The sequence below is a fragment of the Dipodomys ordii genome, unplaced genomic scaffold, assembly GCF_000151885.1.
Source record: "Dipodomys ordii isolate 6190 unplaced genomic scaffold, Dord_2.0 Scaffold2, whole genome shotgun sequence".
In the NCBI taxonomy this organism is placed as follows: Eukaryota; Metazoa; Chordata; class Mammalia; order Rodentia; family Heteromyidae; genus Dipodomys; species Dipodomys ordii.
Window position 1 is genome coordinate 24,336,909 of NW_012267218.1, and position 19,230 is coordinate 24,356,138.

The 19,230-nt window shown below is 43.5% G+C and overlaps 1 protein-coding gene across 5 annotated transcripts in view; it reads right to left on the reverse strand.

The window, feature by feature from the left end:
• Psen1 (presenilin 1) overlaps positions 1-19,230 on the reverse strand; it is a 55,907-nt gene that overhangs the window by 28,491 nt on the left and 8,186 nt on the right. For 2 of the 5 annotated variants that reach the window (XM_013016878.1, XM_013016891.1), the window contains exons 2-5: positions 18,133-18,208; positions 17,902-18,041; positions 4,969-5,219; positions 1,350-1,491 (exon numbers count right to left, since the gene is read on the reverse strand). In XM_013016878.1, coding sequence (XP_012872332.1) covers positions 1,350-1,491; positions 4,969-5,219; positions 17,902-17,988 — 480 coding nt within the window. In that variant the 5' untranslated portion in view covers positions 17,989-18,041; positions 18,133-18,208. Of the gene's footprint in view, positions 1-1,349; positions 1,492-4,968; positions 5,220-17,901; positions 18,042-18,132; positions 18,209-19,029; positions 19,068-19,230 lie in introns of those variants that run through there. The other 3 variants (XM_013016882.1, XM_013016907.1, XM_013016900.1) reach the window with 3 other exon arrangements.

The window sequence follows — 19,230 nt, forward strand, 5'->3', positions numbered from 1 at the left end:
CCCAGAGTTCAGAGTTCAGGCCCCACGACCGGACTCAAAAACAAAAAAAAACAACAACAAAAATAAAATTGGTATAGTTCTTTAAAAAATTCAACATTGGCTGGGAATGTGGCTTAGTGGTTTGCCTAGCATGCATGAAACCCTGGGTTCAATTCCTCAGAACCACATAAACAGAAAAAGTTATACATGGTGCTGCTGTGGCTCAAGTATTAGAGTGCTAGGCTTGAGCAAAAGAAGCTCAAGGACAATGTTCAAGCTCCAGAACTGGCAAAATAAATAAATAGATAAATAAATAAAATTCAATGCTGATAAATTATGTCAAGAAAGACATCACTACTAGTGTGAAATAAGAGTAAAAATTTGCCTCCAAAATTCCAAGTCCAGATTATTACCCTAAGGAAGTAACTACAAATTTTTATATAGCCAGGCGCTGGTGGCTCATGCATGTAATCCTAGCTATTTAGGAGGCTGAGATTTGAGGATTGTGGTTCAAATCTAGCCCGGACAATTAATCAATTAACTACCAGAGAACTGGAAGTGGTCCTATGGCTCAATGGTAGAATGTTAGACTTGAGCTGAAGAGCTGAGGGACAGCACCCAGACCCAGAGTTCAAGCCCCACAACTAAAAAAAAAAAAAAAAAAAAAAGACAACCAATTTTTATAATACTGAGTATAAACAACACTAGAGAAATCAGAAGACATTAATTATATTCATCGAGTTAAACATTAGATAGCCATAGAAACATTTTCTGAGGCTTTTTAACATGGAAAACTGCTTTTGCCAAAGTAAAAGAAAGGATATATGCTGATTATACATAATAACCATGTTAAAAATATGCAGAAAAATACTAGAAGCAAACAGATTAGATGCTAATATTTGGGCATTAGCACATATGAATGGCATTATTTGAGAATGACCTTAAAGATTATTACTGGCAGTGCTAGGAAAGGGATATGATGTGTGAATGGAGGTGATCAATTCAGAAGCAAGGTATGGGCAGTCTCCAATGAGGTTAACACCAGCATCTGACATGGTTTTTTGAGGACAATTATATCCTAGAGTGCTACTTGTAAATGAGGAGATGCATAAAATATGTAAGCATCCTTTTTGAATGTTCTAAATATGCTATAAATTGAAATATTAAAACCACTTAGATCACATTACCTGAAAGTATTATTTTTGCCTTTCCACATTTTTTAAATTTTCTATAAATGAGGAGGAAGATAACCAAAAACTAACTTAGGTCTAAAATACAAGACTTTTCCTTTACTAGACCAAGTAAGGTATCCAACAAGAAAATCCAGTCATAAAGAACAAAAAGAATGCAAAGCTGGGTCTCATGCTTACCTTATAGCACCTGTATTTATAAAGAACCACCAGGAGGATAGTCATGACAACGATGACACTGATCATGATGGCAGCATTCAGAATCGAGTGCAGGGCTCTCTGGCCCACCGTCTCAGTGTCTTCTGTGAATGGGGTATAGATTCTACAAAAAAAAAAGGAAAGTCTAGCTAAGTGTTAATGGGAATCCTAAACCACAGACTCCCTCTAACACTAGTTTGTGGTTTTCAGTTAATATTTCAATTGTTTCAGTGCAAAAGAAAAGTATCTAGGCTTCCGAGATGAACTTACATGTGAACTAGGCAGTGGCTCCATCTAGTGGAGACTTTCTAGTCAAAAGATTACCTCATGGGGCTGTGAAGGTGGCTCAGTGGTAGAGTGCTTGCCTTGAGTGCATGAAGCCCTGGGTTTGATTCCTCAGCACCACATAAGCAAAAAGAAAAAAGCCGGAAGCAGCGCTGTGGCTCAAGTGGTAGAGCGCTAGCCTTGAGCTGAAGAGCTGAGGGACAGCGCCCAGGCCCAGAGTTCAGGCCCACGACTGGACCCCCCCCAAAAAAAAATAAAAAAAGATTACCTCATGTAATATTTTCCCCAGTTTTTTTGTTTTGTTTTGTTTTTTGGGTCCGTGGGGCCTGAACTCTGGGCTTGGGCGCCGTCCCTCAGCTCTTCAGCTTAAGGCTAGCGCTCTACCACTTGAGCCACAGTGCCACTTCCGGCTTTTTTCTTTTTGCTTATGTGGTGCTGAGGAATCGAACCCAGGGCCTCATGCATGCAAGGCAAGCGCTCTACCACTTGAGCCACCTTCCCAGCCCTGTTTTGTTTTTTTTTTTGGTTGTGTATGGGGCTTGAACTCTGGGCTTGGGCACTGTCCCTGTGCTCTTCAGCTCAAGACAAGTGCTCTACAGCTTCAGCCACAGCACTACTTCCCGTTTTCTGGTGGTTAATTGGAGATAAAAGTCTCAGGGACTTTCCCGCCTGGCTTTGAATCATGATCCTCAGATCTCAGCCTCCTGAGTATCAAGGATTACAGGCTTGAGCCACCAGTGCCAAGCCCCCACAGCTTCTTAACAGACTGTTAAACAACCAGATTCTGTCATATAAACTATTTAGGTTGACAAAAAGGTTGTCATAGGAAGAGAATATGGTTCATTTTTATTGTCTTTTATCTATATGGTGATTGCAACTGAAGTTATCTTGACTTAGTATCATACATCCATATTCCTTTTGTTTCTCACTCACATAAAAGTCACTTTTATTCCAGGTTCTAATGTTCCCATCCAAAAGGCTTTATTTCTGCCCCTGTATAGATAGGTGTGGTCATGAAACTAAGTAATGCCCATGTTTTTTTTTTTTTTTTTGGTTGGTAGTGGAGCTTAACTCTAGGGTCTAGGTGCTGTCCCTCAGCTCTTCAGCTCAAGGCTAGTGTTCTATCACTTGAGCCACAGTGCCACTTCCGGTTTTCTAGTGGTTTATTGGAGATAAGAGTCTCACGAACTTTCATGCCCGGGCTGGGGCTGGCTTTGAACCTCGATCCTCAGATCTCAGCCTCCTGAGTAGCTAGGATTATAGGCATGAGCCACCAGCCGCCTGGCACTTCCGGCCTTTTCTGTTTATGTGGTGCTAAGGAATTGAACCCAGGGCCTCATGTATGTAAGGCAAGTACTCTACCTACTGCTGAGCCACCTTCCCAGTCCCATGGACATGAGTTCTATGGCTGATATGTTATACAAGGAACTTTAAAAAAAAAGAATGTACCAGGCTGGGAAGGTGGCTCAGTGGTAGACCGCTTGCCTTGCATGCCAGAGGCCCTGGGTTCAATTCCTCAGCACCACATAAGCAAAAAGAAAAGAGCTGGAAGTGGCACTGTGGCTCAAGTGGTAGAGCGTTAGCTTTGAGCTGAAGAGCTGAGGAACAGCGCCCAGGCCCAGAGTTCAGGCCCCACAACAGGACCCCCCCCCAAAAAAAAATGTACTAAAAAAAGAAGTCATTCATTCTTTCCTATTCAAATCCTTCCTGATGTATGAATGTAGGCTGGCTGCAGTCTGCTCCCTGAAATCAGCTAGAGGAGTAAGTCAAAGCAAAAAATAAAGAGCCCAGGCAGGTCCTTGACTAATGATGAAGCTGCTATACCAATCTTCACTGCCAATTTCTTTTTTGCTGGTGCAGTCCAAGGGACTGAACTCAGGGCTTAGGTGCTGCCCTTCAACATTTTTGTTCCAGGCTAGCACTCTACCATTGAGCCACAATGCCATTTCCAGCTTTTCTGGTGCTTAATTTGAGATGAAAGAGTCTCACAGACTTTCTCACCTGGGCTGACTTCAATCCTTGAGCCTTAGATCTCAGCCTCCTGAGTAGCTAGGAGTTAAGCATGAGTCATGAGTGCCTGGATTGACTGCCTACTTCGATACTCCTCTATGGAACTGTTCGTTGTTGTTGGTCATGGGGCTTGAACTCAGGACCTGGTCCCTGTCCCTGAGCTCTTTTTGCTCAAGCCTAGCACTCTACCATGTTGAGCCACAGCACCAATTCCAGTTTTCTTGTGGTTAATTGGAGATAAGAGTCTAACAGACTTTCCTGCCAGGGATGGCTCAATCCTCAGATCTCAGCCTCCTGAGTAACTAGTATTACAGGTATGAGCCACCAACACCTAGCTCGCTCTCTATGGGATTTCAAATGATTTTTTTTACCACCTGACGTTCTGTGACAGGGTCAATGAGCTTTCTTTCTTTCCTTTTTTTTTTTTTTTTTGTTGGTTGTGGAGCCTGAACTCTGGGCCTGGATATTGTCCCTCAGCTCTTCAGCTCAAGACTAGCACTCTACCACTTGAGCCACAGTGCCACTTCTGGCTTTTTCTGCTTATGTGGTGCTGAGGAATCGAAGCCAGGGCCTCACGCATGCAAGGCAAGCACTCTACCACTGAACCACCTTCCCAGCCTGGTACATTCTTTTTTAAAAGTTCCTTGTATAACACATCAGCCATAGAACTCATGTCCATGGTGCTGGGAAGGTGGCTCAGCAGTAGGTAGAGTACTTGGCTCTATGGTTTCTGACTCCTAACTCTATTTATATCTTAGCCATACTCCCAAAAGGCTAAAAGCACTGAGCACCAGTGGCTCATGCCTGTAATCCTAGTTACTCAGGAGGCTGAGATCTGAGGATCTCAGTTCAAAGCCAGCCCAGCAGGAAAATCTGTGAGACTCTTATCTCCAATTAACCAACAGAAATCTGGAAGTGGCACTGTGGCTCAAGTGGTAGAGTGCTCGCCTTGAGCTGAAGAGCTGAGGGACAGCGCCCAGGCCCAGAGTTCAAGCCCCATGATCAACAAAAAAAGAAAAAGAGAAAGAAAAAAAATGATAGCTCAAATGGCTCTAGAGAAGAAAAGATCACATTTTTCCATTCCGAATGAATCCAGCCCTATTTAATGACCCCATCCAGACATCAATTCTGTGATGTTCATTTTTGCTACTTCATGCATCCTGTCCATTGCTTTCAGTCATCAGAAAAGATGGACTCATTCCTGCTCCTTTAGGGCTGAGGACTTCAAGGTGATGGCAACATGATGTAAAGAAAAGCTACTGGCCTTGACAGTAACAAAACACACACAAAAAACAATCTTACGTACAGCTGTCCATCTTTCCGGGTATAAAAGCTGACTGACTTGATAGTAGCCACAACCACCACCATGCAGAGAGTCACGGGGACAAAGAGCATGATGACATGTTTGGCTCCATATTTCAATGTCAACTCCTCATCTTCTTCCTCATCTTGTTCCAGCACCTGCTGCGAGTTACTCTGAGGTTGACCATTAGATACTGGCTCAGGGTTGCCAAGTCTCCGCCTGTCACTGTGCTCCTGCCGTTCGCGACTGTCATTCTAAAACCACAAGGAAAACTTTGTCAGTAAATCACACTTTTAGCAGAATATGTAACAATTAGACCCGTGAGCAAGAAAGAACCAATATATAGGCAGTGGCAAAAGCCTAAGTTATTAACCATTGTTCTCTGAGGGCACCCAGGTCCTCCCTCTTACCATTGTCTTGGCTCACCTCACTCTCCCCTTCCATTTCCTTGGTGGTCTGGCTGAAACATGGACACCTGCATTAAGCTTTTCTGATTTGCTACAGCTGAAAGCTGAATGATCTCATTGTTGTTGTTTTTTTTTTTTTTTTGGGTCCGGTCGTGAGGCCTAAACTCTGGGCCTGGGCGCTGTCCCTCAGCTCTTCAGCTCAAGGCTAGCGCTCTACCACTTGAGCTACAGCGCCACTTCCGGCTTTTTTCTTTTTGCTTATGTGGTGCTGAGGAATCGAACCCAGGGCCTCAGGCATGCAAGGCAAGTGCTCTACCACTGAGCCACCTTCCCAGCCCGATCTCATTGTTTTAATTCATGAGCACTTACTACTGAAAGTTTCATACCAGCTATGTAAAAACTTTTATTATTAGTAAGACTGAAATCTATGTGGTAATATTCAAGGTATCTTTCTGCATTGTTTCTTATAATTGTATGGAAACAATTGCTTAAAATAAAATAAAAATTATTCAACTGAAAAAACTCTCCTAACTCTTCTTTTTTTTTTTGGGTCCAGTCGTGGGGCCTGCAGGCCTGGCCGCTGTCCCTCAGCTCTTCAGCTCAAGGCTAGCACTCTACCACTTGAACCACAGTGCCACTTCTGGCTTTTTTTTCCTGCTTATGTGGTGCTGAGGAATCGAACCCAGGGCTTCATGCATGCAAGGCAAGCGCTCTACCACTGAGCCACCTTCCCAGCTCTCTCCTAACTCTTCTAAAGAGCAGCGGGGTCTTACACAATTCTGATGGCTATGCTGGGCAAGAGCAAGGGAACAATAAACAATCAATGAATGACTGAATGAGATCAGTACACTTCTTAGACTCTACTTTCCTCAGACCCTTAATGTGTGCTTATCTTAGGTTTATTCTCCCTTCTCCCACCTCTCTCTCCTTTTCCCCTTCCCTCCTTCTCTCCCTTCTCTCTCTCCAATTTTCTTTGTGCGTCCTGGTCCTTGAATTCAGGGTTTGGGCTGTCCCTGAGCTTCTTTTGCTCAAGGCTACTGCTCATCCACTTGAGCCACAACATCTGGCTCTCTCTCTTTTTTTTGGGGGGGGGGTCCGGTCATGGGGCCTGAGCTCTGGGCCTGGGCGCTGTCCCTCAGCTCTTCAGCTCAAGGCTAGTGCTCTACCACTTGAGCTACAGTGCCACTTCCAGCTTTTTTCTGCTTATGTAGTGCTGAGGTATTGAACCCAGGGCCTCATGCATTCAATGCAAGCACTCTACCACTGCCCTCTCTCTTTTTTTAATGTGTATGTGTGTCTGAAGATTGAACCCAGGGCCTTGTACATGCCAGGCAAGTGCTCTTCCATGGAGCTAAACGATCCTGTTCCTGGGTTTATTTTGTCATAGTCTTTAAGCTCAACTTCGCCTTTAGAATCACTGTTCATGTCTTAAAACTGTTTTTGTGGGCTGGGAATGTGGCTTAGTGGTGGAGTGCTTGCCTAGCATGCATTCCCTGGGTTTGATTCCTCAGTACCACATACATAGAAAAAGCCAAGAGCGCTTGCCTTGAGCTGAAGGACAGCGCCCAGGCCCAGAGTTCAGGACCTACAACTGACCAAAAAAAGACCAGAAAAAGCCAGAAGTGATATTGTGGCTCAAGTGGTAGAGTGCTAGCCTTGAGCAGAAAATCTTGAACTCTGAGTTCAAGTTCCATGTCCGACAAAAAAAAACCCCAAACTGTTTTTGTAAAGGGTAAAAAGGGCAACAACAACACAACAATAATAATAACCGGTAGATGACAGGAGAAAAGAAACCAACCTCAAGTACTCTGCTTTCTCACAGATAGAATTAAGAGATAAACATAGACTAATAGTCATGGCAGCTGGTTAAGATGAAATTGGCTTGAAGACTGAGAACAAGTCACTCCTTTATCTCATCATTGACTCCACTGGATAACTACTACTTTTCTTTTTTGCCTGTCGTGGGTTCTGAACTGTCCCTCACTCTTCAGCTCAAGGCTAGTGCTCTACCACTTGAGCCACAGCACCACTTCAGCTTTTTCTGCTTATGTGGTGCTGTAGAATCAAACTCAGGGCCTCATGCATGCAAGGCAAACACTCTACCACTGAGCCACCTCCCCAGCCCCTACTTTTTTTTTTTTTTTGACAGTCATGGGTCTTAAAATCTGGGCCTGGGGGCTGTCCCTCAGCTCTTCAGCTCAAGGTTAGCACTCTACCACTTAAGCCACAGTGTCACTTCCAGTTTTCTGGTGGTTTATTGGAGATAAGAGTCCCGCTGACTTTCCTGCCCGGGCTGGCTTTGGACCTGGCTTTGAACCATGATCCTCAGATCTCAGCCTCCTGAGCAGCTAGGATTAGAGGCGTGAGTCACTGGTGCCCAGATTAACTACTACTTTAAGTGTTACCATTGCTCATTAAAAATACATTCCAAAGGGGCTGGGAAGGTGGCTCAGTGGTAGAGCGCTTGCCTTGCATGCATGAGGCCCTGGGTTCGATTCCTCAGCACCACATAAGCAAAAAGAAAAGGCCGGAAGTGGTGCTGTGGCTCAAGTGCGCTAGCCTTGAGCTGAAGAGCTGAGGGACAGTGCCCAGGCCCAGAGTTCAGGCCCCATGATTGGACCCAAAAAAAAAAAATTAAAAATACATTCCAAAGCTGGGCACTGATGGCTCATGCCTGTAATTCTATCTACTCAGGAGGCTGAGATCTGACAATCAGAGTCCAAAGCCAGCCCAGACAAAAAGTCCCTGAGATGCCGGGTACTGGTGGCTCACGCCTGTAATCCTAGCTACTCAGGAGGCTGAAATCTGAGGATCGAGGTTCAAAGCCAAGCCGGGCAGGAAACTCCGTGAGACTCTTATCTCCAATAAACCACCATAAAACCGGAAGTGGCGTTGTGGCTCAAGCGGTAGGGCGCTCGCCTTGAGCTGAAGAGCTGAGGGACAGCGCCCAAGCCCAGAGTACAAGCCCCATGACAAAAAAAAAAAAAGTCCCTGAGATTCTTATCTCCAATTAACCACAAGAAAACTGAAGTGGTGATATGACTCAAAGTGGCAGAACACTAGCTTTGAGCAAAAAAGCTCAGGGACAGTACTTAGGTCCTGAGTTCAAGCCCCATGACCAACCAAAAAAAAAATTCCACATTTAATAATGGTGTAAAATGACTGTAGTAGGGACTGTGATGTATGTATTCCTTGTAATTCTCACAGTCAACCCATCACCATGGATTAGCAGGTGAGCAAGCAGCCACAGCTAATGGGCCTCTCTGCCTTCAGATGTCACGTCTATACTAATTAATTCTAGCTACACAGAAGGCTAAGATCTGGGAATCCCCCTTTAAAGCCAGGTTGGGTAGACAAATCCTGTGAGACTCTCATCTCCAATTAGCTAGCAAAAACCAAGCAAGATCATGAGGCCAGATGTGAGGGAAGGAGTGATATTGTCCAAAAAGAAATGTACTCTTTTTCTCATTTCTGTAACTATAACACCTCTGTACACCACTTTTTTAATAACAATAAAACATTTTTAAAATCATGAGGCCCAGAAGTTCAAGACCCACATGTACACATGTACACACACACACACACACACACACAACACACACACGCACATGCACACGCGCATGCGTGCACACACACACACAGAACCTGGGGAGAAATTAAGAAGTCTGACAGAGGGATGAGATTATTTACAATACAGTATAAGCATAGAGGAGATATAATCATGAAATTGCCTCTTGTATAACTAGTATAAGCTTAAAAAAAAAAGGTTGGGGGTGTAACTAAGTAATAGTTCCCTATCATATGTGAGGTCTTGGGCTCAAAAATAGATAGACACATAGACATGGACACAAGACAGACAGATACACACACACCCCTTAATAAGGCATGGGCTGGGCATGGCTAAAGTAGAAGACCACCTTCTTAGCAAGCAAAGTCCTGAGTTCAAACTTCAAAGTATTTCCAAAACGAAAACAAAATTCCTAAGGCAGTTTTAGGAATAGGCTGTAAATCTTGCTAAGCCAAAGATTTTAGACTTTGTTGTGTAGGCAAAAGAAAGTCATAGACTGTTAGGTTAAAGAAGTAATACAGAAGCCGAGCGCCGGTGGCTCACACCTGTAATCCTAGCCACTCAGGAGGCTGAGATCTGAGGATCACAGTTCAAAGCCAGCCCAGGCAAGGAAAGTCTGTGAGACTCTTCTCTCCAATAAAACCACTAGAAAACCGGAAGTGGTGCTGTGGCTCAAGAGGTAGAGCGCTAGCCTTGAGCTGAAGCACTGAGGAACAGTGCCCAGGCCCAGAGTTCAAGCCCCATGACCAACAACAACAACAAAAAGTAATACAAGGTACAAGTGGGACAATGGAGACTCCCCGCCCCACTCCCCCAATGCCCAACAAGTACAGAATGAAGAACTGATAGTAGTGAAAGGCAGGTAGCAAGAGACATGAAAGTCACCTCTCCTCCAAGTAGGGGTGTGTCCCCAATTTCAGGTAGAAGAGCTACTCATGACAGTAAATGATTTGCCAAACATCACCAACCAATGAGTAAGAAAATCAGAAGACTGACTCACCCAAGAATCCTTTGCGGGGGTATTAAAGATTTTTTAAAAAGGGCTGGAAAGGTGGCTCAGTGGTAGAGTGCTTGCCTTGCATGCATGAGGCCCTGGGTTCGATTCCTCAGCACCACATAAGCAGAAAAGGCTGGAAGCAGCGCTGTGGCTCAAGTGGTAGAGCACTAGCCTTGAGCTGAAGAGCTGAGGGACAGAGCCCAGGTCCAGAGTTCAGGCTCCACGACCAGACCCCCCCCTCCAAAAAAAAAAGATTAAAAAACAAAACAAACAAAAAAAAACACTGTAGATCAAAGATGATTGGCAATCTCAGTGTTGAAGTTGTGGCCACCTTGAAGCTGATGATTACAGAAGATGCCCCTCTATAAAGGCTACAAAGGAGAAAAAGAGACACTGGGCCCAGCAACTGTGGCTCCTGCTTGTCATCCTAGCTTCTCTGAGATCTGAGGATCACTGTTTGAAGCCAGCTGGGTAGAAAGTCCAAGAAATTCTTACCTCCAGTTAGTAGAGTGCTAACCTTGAGCACAAAAGCTCAGAGACAAAACCCAGGTTCAGAGTTCAAGTCCCAGGACTGGCACAAAAAAAAAAGACACTGGGTTGTCCATAAAACATTTTTGTGTTTACTCTGAAACTTCAGCAGTTGCATACATACTTTGATGCAAAAAAGATTGTAGCTATGCATAGTGGTATACACCTGTGATCCCAGCACTCCAAAGGCTGGGGCAGGATTGTGAGTTGAAGGCTAACCTAGGTTATAGAGAAAGACCTTGTCTCAAAAATAAATAAATAAATATTATATTGAAGAGTGAAAAAAAGAAGTAAAACAATTAGATAATGTTTCAAAAGTAAGAGGAAAATACTTCAGGAGTGAAATAGACAGGGCTCCCCTTCAAGTTTCACATGAACAATCAGGAGTAGTCCAGGGTGACTCTGGAGGTTTCTAGCACAAAGAACAAGGTAGGTGGCACTGACAGAGCAAGGGAACACAAGAGGAAGCAGGCTGGAGAGAGGCATGCTATGTGAATGTGAAGTACCTGCACCAGGCAGGGAGGTCCAAAGGACACAAGCAACAAGAATGTCACGCTCAGGTCAAAGGACAAAAGCTCAGGAAGAGAGTGCAGGTGGAAAAAAGGAGCAGTAAGACTTGGTGGTGATTAACGCAAATATTTGCAGAAGTGATAGGGTGACTAACCTCCAGGCATAAGCAGCAGGAGCTGAAAGAACAGCAAGACAGATTAAGAGCAGGATGGAATGAGAATGCCTATAGCACAGAAGCAAAAGAGGGGCGTGGTCCAGACATGATGTATACAGGCAGGAAAGGGTTGAAAAGACACTGAATCTGTCAATAATGATTTTTTTTTGCGGGGGGGGGGGGGGGGGTGGCGCCAGACCTGGGGCTTAAACTCAGAAGTCTAGGCACTATTCTTCAGTTTTTGTGCTCAAGGCTTGCACTTACTATTTAAGCCACAGCCTTCACTTCTGGCTTTTTGGTGGTTAATTGGTAATAAGAGTTTCACAGAACTTCCCGCCCCATTGGCTTATATCTCAACTTCCTGAGTAGCTAGGATTGTAGATGTGTGCCACAGGTACCCAGCTTCCCTAAGGATTTTTTTTTTAATTTTGTTTTATTGTAAAGATGCTGTACAGAGGGGTTACAGTTACATGAGTAAGGTAATGAGTACATTTCTTGTCGAACACTGTTACCCTCTCCTTTGTTTTTTTCCTACTTCCACTGGAAGTGGCACAGTGGCTCAAATGGTAGAGGGCTAGCCTTGAGCTGAAGAGCTGAGGGACAGCGCCCAGGCCGAGTTCAAACCCCATGACCAGCAAAAAAGAAAGAAAGAAAGAAAGAAAGAAGGAAAAAAAGAAAGAAATACTGGACTGGGAAATGAATGGAAATTTGGAAGGTAAGGGCAATTATCCTTTGAAGACAAAAAAAAAAAAATGGTGAGAACATGACTCCAACTCACAAGTTATTTTAGTGCTGTTAGAGACTTGGGCGTGCTTGTCAGGTCAAAGTAGAGAGGTGAGATTAGAAGTGACTGAATACATAAGACAAGAGGATGAAAAGCAATGGCACAGGTAAGAATAACAGGAGGAAGCAGAGAGAGAAAGGTGCCTCCCAAAGTCACTGGTGCCCTCTTCTGCAGTGTAAAAGGCAGGAAGAGTTCCTAAACCTCAGAGTCAATACTTGAGAACCCTAATCCTGTAAGAAAAGGAAAGATTATGCTGACTTATAAAAGATAAAAACATAAGCCCCACCCACCAAGGAAGAGAATTCCAAGTCACTCCAGTGGACAAAATCTGCAGGATAAAGGTACTCAGGAACGCGAGGTCTGGAGGGCAAGAACATAGTGTGGCAGTAGGTGGAGGAGGAGAATTGAGAAAATTTACACTTCTGTTTTCCTGGAGAAGAGGGTGACTAAGTCATTGGTAAATCTGTCAGCATTCTGTTTAGCAATACAATTCTGAACAACTTAATGGGTGGATTAATACTTAAGAATTAAAATGCAAGTAAACTAGGTGCCTTAACATAGCATTTGACAATTTAAACAAAGCCATTCACATTATCTCACTGATTCACAAAACCAACTTGTCCAAAATCTCATACCAAGAAGACAACAGAGCAGGAATCAAATCCTAGACACATGCTTCAAAGCCCAGGTTCTTTGTGCAACACCACAGCCCTCCCCCTTAGACTGTATGATCACACTTTAATTAGGGTTGAGTCTGGCAGAAAAGAGGCCATCACTCACTTGTTCCACTGGATATTCTAGTTTATGAAGCACTAGGACCAACCCTACCCCACCTGCCCCCAGGTAAAACAGTCCACTAGAGGAGGGTCAGCTCCAAGCTACACATTCACTCTCTTACTCTTACTAGTACTTTGTATACTATTTTTAAGTTTTTAAATGGTAAAATACTTAAATGGTCCTAAAATTAAAAATGTCTAAAATGTATGCAGAAAAGGCTCCCTCCTAAGTATTTAATTGTTTCCTAATACCACTCCTCCTCCTGCTTTCTTTTTACTGCTCTCTTGTAAACCTTTTCCAAGTCCCTTTGCACACAGGGTTGTACTTTGCTTTTAGCTCTGTGTGTGTGTGTGTGTGTGTGTGCATGCGCGCGCGTGCCAGTCCTGAGGCTTAAACTCAGGGCATGGGCACCATCTCTTAGCTTTTTTACTCAAAGCTAGCACTCTACCACTTGAGACAGCTCCATTTATGGCTCTTTGGTGGTTAACTGAAGATAAAGAGTCTCAAAGACTTTTCCGCTCCTGTGGGTTTTGAATCACAATCCTCAGATCTCAGCCTCCAGAGCAGCTAGGATTACAAGTGTGAGCCACCAGTACCCAGCGTATTTTGCTTGCTTGCTTTTTTTTTTTTTCTTTTGTCAGTCATGGTGCATGAGAGCTGTCCCTGCGCTCTTCAGCTTAAGGCAAGCGCTCTCCCACTTGAGCCATAGCACCACTTCCAGTTTTCTAGTGGTTTATTGGAGATAAGAGTCTCACAGACATTTCTGCCTGGGCTGGCTTTGAAATGTGATCCTCAGATCTCAGCCTCCTGAGTCGCTAGGATTACAGGTGTGAGCCACAGATGCCCAGCTCCTTTGCTTTCTTATCTATGTGATTTAGAGACTTTTACAAATCAGTACATAAAAACACCTTCATTCTTTTTTTTTTTTTAACCCCATCTGGGGTTATATAGCCCAGGCTGGTTCCAAACTTACGTTTCCCTGCTTCAGTCTCCCAAAGAGCTAGGATTCTAGGCATGTGCCACTGCAACTTGCTCCTGATTCTCTTCTTTATCAAAATTTCTAAACAACCACATAGCCAGCATATGAATTAATCATTATTCATTTAATGTGTGTGGGCATAGTGGCAGGGTAAATTCTCTCAAATATAACTGCTGGGTCATAGTAGATTTCATATTCTATCATATTGCTAAGTTGTTCTTCATACAAACTTTATCAGTTCAGATTCACCAGTATAGGAAACAAGTCTACTTCATTCACTATATCCTTATTAATATGTTAGCAAATGCCCAATAGTTAAAATACAGGAGGGAATCTCAATGTAAATTTTATTTTTAGTCCTCTTACTATCAGGAAAGTCGAGTACTTGTGAAAAAACAAACTGCCTTTGCCTTTTGTTTTTAGTATGGGGTTTGAACTCAAGAGTCTTGCACTTGATTGCCCAGCTGGTACTCTACCACTTATGCCACACCTCCACCCAGCAATTTGCTGAATGAAATTCAGATTGTCTTTTCTTCTGCCAGGGCTGGCTTTGAACCTCTCAGTCTTCCAGATCTCATCCTTCTGAGTAACTAGGCATGAGACACCATGGGAGCAGTACTCAAATACCCAGATGATCATGCACATGTTATCACTCCATCTTATATGTGGAAGTTTGCTTCTATACATGAAGGATTTGTTGTTTTTCATCTGCCCAATTAATATACTGAAGCGCTCAGAATAATACCTAACTCATTTCAGGTTCAATAAGTATTCGTTGATTAAATAAATATTTTAGGATTTGTAAACTACAGATGTATTACAAGTTCTTACACTACACCAAACCTGTGTAACATACAAGTAAGTTAGATATAAGAACAGAAGTGAAATATGGTATTAAATACATGGTTTACTGTGAGCTGCTCACTCCAGCTCCTCCTATTAGGATTCTAAAAATTAGCTAGAGAGGGGCTGGGAATGTGGCTCAGTGGTAGAGTGCTTGCCTAGCATACATGAAGCCTTGGGTTTGATTCCTTAGTACCACATAAACAGAAAAGCCAGAAGTGGCGCTGAGGTTCAAGTACAGAAGCTCAGGTACAGTGTCTAGGCCAAGTCTAAGCCCCAGGACTGGCAAAAAAAAAAAATTAGCTGCAGAATTACTACTGTGTTATATACATAAATTGTTCATGCTCCTATGATGTCAAAAGGATCTTGTGTCATTATACATTATAAGCCTTCATGTTTTATACTTTGTAAGTTTTTGCCACACTGAAGTTATAATTTTGTGAAACTGAGTATGAGCTTGAGTTAAAGAAATGTACATCACAAATTCTAATGTTTTTCAATATATACACATGCACAGTTATAATGAATGCTCATAAATACTGTATCCTCTACCACAGTATTTTATGCACACATTCTCATATAACAGTCAACATGCCTTAAGAGATAAGAATCTATTATATTGATGGATTTATGGTCTTATTTTTTAGCTAAAATGCCAATATATTTATAAAAGGATTCAGTCCTCAGTTAGGGGTGTGCTCAGTGGTAGAGCACTTGCCTAGCATGCTCAAGGTCTTTTTGATTCCTAGCAATGCCAAAAAATGAAAGTGGGGAAAGAATCAATCCTATAAGACTTTATTACTTGTATAATTAGAAATGTATAGGCCTAAGACTGCACTGAGTAGCCTAAGAGTAGCATAACCAAAGACTGGCAGGTTAAGTGGAAAACTTGAAAATGTTTATTAATTGTAGGCAACGTTTCCAACAACAGAATTCCACCCAGCATCTGCCAAAGCTCTGTGATTCCCTGAGTCAGAGGTGGAACCAGCGGGCTAGAGCCAAGGAAGGCTGTCATTTCCTAGAACCGTTGACATAACGGGTTAGAGAATATTTAACATGTATGGGGCTGTGGTATTAGGCTTCAGATAACTATTTCTAGACTAATAAAGATCTGTGCCTTGGAAGTGGCACTGTAGCTCAAGTGGTAGAGCACTAGCCTTGAGCTGAAGAGCTGAGGGACAGCGCCCAGGCCCAGAGTTCAAGGTCCAGGACCAACAACAAAAAAGACTATAAAGATCTGTGCCTACGATTTACAACATTACTGCTTTGCAAAAGCCAGTATGTTCTACAGTTTCATTTCTTTTCTCACTTCACTTGGACCTAAGTAGGAAAACAACTTCATTACTATACACAGTACAGTAACACCATCAGAGGCTGATTAGGCCTGTGGATCTGACTTAATTTAAATTATATTGTTAACTTTTTGTGTGTGTGTGTCAGTCATGGGGCTTGAACTCTGGTCTTGGGCATTGTCCCTGAGCTCTTCAGCTCAAGGCAAGTGCTCTACTACTTGAGCCACAGTGCCACTTCCAGTTTTCTGGTGGTTTATTGGAGATAAGAGTCTTACAGGTGCCAGCCACCAGTGGCTGAAGCCTGTAATCCTAGCTATTCAGGAGGCTGAGATCTGAAGATTACAGTTGAAAGCCAGCCTGGGCAGGAAAGTCTGTGAGACTCTTTATCTCCAATAAACCACCAGAAAACCAGAAGTGGCGCTGTGGTTCAAGTAGTAGAATTCTGCCTTGAATTAAGAGCTAAGAGATAGTGCCCAGGCTCAGAGTTCAAGTTCCCAGACTGACCAAAAAACAAACTAACAAAAAACAGTATTCAGGAAGTTAAGGCAGGAGTTTGAGGCCAGCTTGAGCTACATTGTAAGAATCTGTCTCTCAACCAATTAATCTATCACTCAATCAGAAATACTCAGTCCACAGAAGACTAAGACAGGTAAGAGATTAAATAAATAGGGCTGGGAAGGTGGCTCAGTGGTAGAGTGCTTGCCTTGCATGCATGATGCCCTGGGTTCCATTCCTCAGCACCACATAAGCAAAAAGAAAAAAGCTGGAAGTGACGCTGTGGCTCAAGAGGTAGAGCGCTAGCCTTGAGCTGAAGAGCTGAGGGACAGAGCCCAGGCCCAGAGTTCAGGCCCCATGACTGGACCCCCCCCCAAAAAAAAAAGATTAAATAAATAGACCATGAGGTGCTTATGATTCAGGAAGTTGGAGAAAGGTTCATTTGAGGAGGGGACAGGGGATATATATGTGAAGGAGGAACTATAGCAATCTCCATGTTTTTCCTTCCTTTTTTTTTTTTGGTCAGTAGTAGGGCTTGAACTCTGGGCTTGGGCGCTGTCCCTGTACTCTTTAGCTCAAGGTGAGTACTCTACTGCTTAAGCCACAGTGCCACTTCCATTTTTTTAGTGGTTTATTGGAGGTAAGAGTCTCACTGACTTTTCTGCCCAGGCTGGCTTTGAACTGTGATCCTCAGATCTCAGCCTCCTGAGTAGCTAGGATTATAGGCGTGAGCCACCAACACCTGGCTTAATTACTTTCTTATTCATCTCTCTTAAAATTTTTTTTTTGGGGGGTGTCGGTCATGGGGCTTGAACTGTGGGCCAGGCACAGTCCCTCAGCTCTTCAGCTCCAGGCTAGTGCTCTATCACTTAAGCCACAGAGCTACTTCTGTTTTCTGATGGTTAATTGGAGATAAGAGTCTCAAGGACTTTCCAGCCCGGGCTGGCTTTGAAGTGTGATCCTCAGATCTCACCCTCCTGAGTAGCTAGATTACAGGCCTGAGCCACCTAGCACCTGGCCTTAAAATTTTTTTTAACCTATTATTTTATTTTCACGCACCCTGATAAAATTCTTCAACCACCCATGTCTTGAATAGCCCTGCAGAATTGGGAAGTAGCTTAGTTGTAAAGTGTTTGACTAGCATCAGGAAGGCCCTGAGTTCAATCCCCAGAAGAAACATAAAAGAAAGTAAGTCAAATCCAGCCCTGTGTCTCTCAACATCACAGGGTACAGCAGTCACTCTCAATTGTAATTCAAAAACTACAGACAGGGCTGGGAATGTGGCATAGTGGCAGAGTGCTTGCCTAGCATGAATGAAGCCCTGGGTTCGATTCCTCAGTACCACATAAACAGAAAAAGCCAGAAGTGGTGCTGTGGCTCAAATGATGGAGTGCTAACCTTGAGCAAAATGAAGCTCAGGGACAGTGCCAAGGCTAAGCTTAAGCCCCGGGTCTGGCAAAAAAACAAAACAAAACAGAACAAAAAAAACCCTACAGATATTTGGCAAACAAGCCTGCCAAGACCCTCAGCATCTCTTGTAGGTAAGGGAATGTAAATGAGCCCACAATCTAGCAAGGGAAGTTTCAGAAGCTGACACTGTACCTGGCTACGTACACTATTGCTCAGGTGGCTGTCTTCAGACATCTGTGCATTCTGGAAGTAGGACAAGGGTGCAGGTAACTCTGTCATTGGAGCAAATGTATAGAAATACTTCTTCACAGAAAACAAAGCCTCCTGGGGTTCTGAAAGGGAAAAGAAAATTAGACTTTGTGTACTAAGATCATGCTTTCATTTTTAAAACACCTTCAAGAATTATATTCATCAGAAACAGACCTTTCTTTCATGTGTTCTCTTCCAGGCCAGGCTGTCTAAAGACCTTGAGGGCTCTGTGCAGGCTCCTGGATTAAGTCTGAAATAGGATTTCACCATGTTTCCCATGGTTGGTCAAATCCTAGCAAATCCACCCACACCAACCAAATACATACAAGCCAATTAGCAAACCAGAAATGTGTTAATTTGGCATGATCTTTGCTGACAGATTCATTGTCAGCTGAAGATACCTCTTTGGCAATAAGATTTCAAACACAAAGAATATACTTGTAAACCAAGCCACTCAGAAAGCTGAGATCTGGGCTGGGAAGGTGGCTCAGTGGTAGAATGCTTGCCTCACATGCATGAGGCCCTGGGTTCGATTCCGCAGCAGACATAAGCAGAAAGCCAGAAGTAGCGCTGTGGCTCAAGTGGTAGAATACTAGCCTTGAGCTGAAGAGCTCAGGGACAGCGCCCAGGCCCAGAGTTCAGGCCCCATGACTGACAAAAAAAGAAAAAGAAAGAAAGAAAGCAAAGCAAGCAAGAGAGATCTGAGGATCATAGTTCAATGCCAGCCTAGACAGGAAACACTCATGTCCAGTATGGGGGGAAAGAAAAAAGAAGAAGCTGGAAGTAGGGTTGTAAGTAATAGAGCATTAGCCTTGAGCAAAAGAAAAAAAAGTTCAATGACAGCACTCAAGCCCTAGGACTAGTACAAAAAAACAAAAGCAAAAAACAAACCTTAAAGTTCCTAAACTGGTACCAGTGACTCATACCTGTAACCCTAGCTACTTAGGAGGCTGAGATCTGAGGATCATGGTTTAAAGCCAGCCCTGGCAGGTAAGTCCCTGAGACTAATATCTCCAATTAACCACCAAAAAACTGGAAGTGTTGCTGTGACTCAAGTGACAGAGTGCTTACCTTGAGGTGAAGAGCTGAAGGACAGTACCCAGGCCCAGAGTTCAAGCCCCACAACTGACAAAAAACCAAAAACCAAAAAAGAAAGTTCCTTAATAACCTGATTTAGAACAAAGGAAGTTTTAAGAATGTTTTCAACAGCCGGGCGCTGGTGGCTCACGCCTGTAATCCTAGCTACTCAGGAGGCTGAGAGCTGAGGATCGC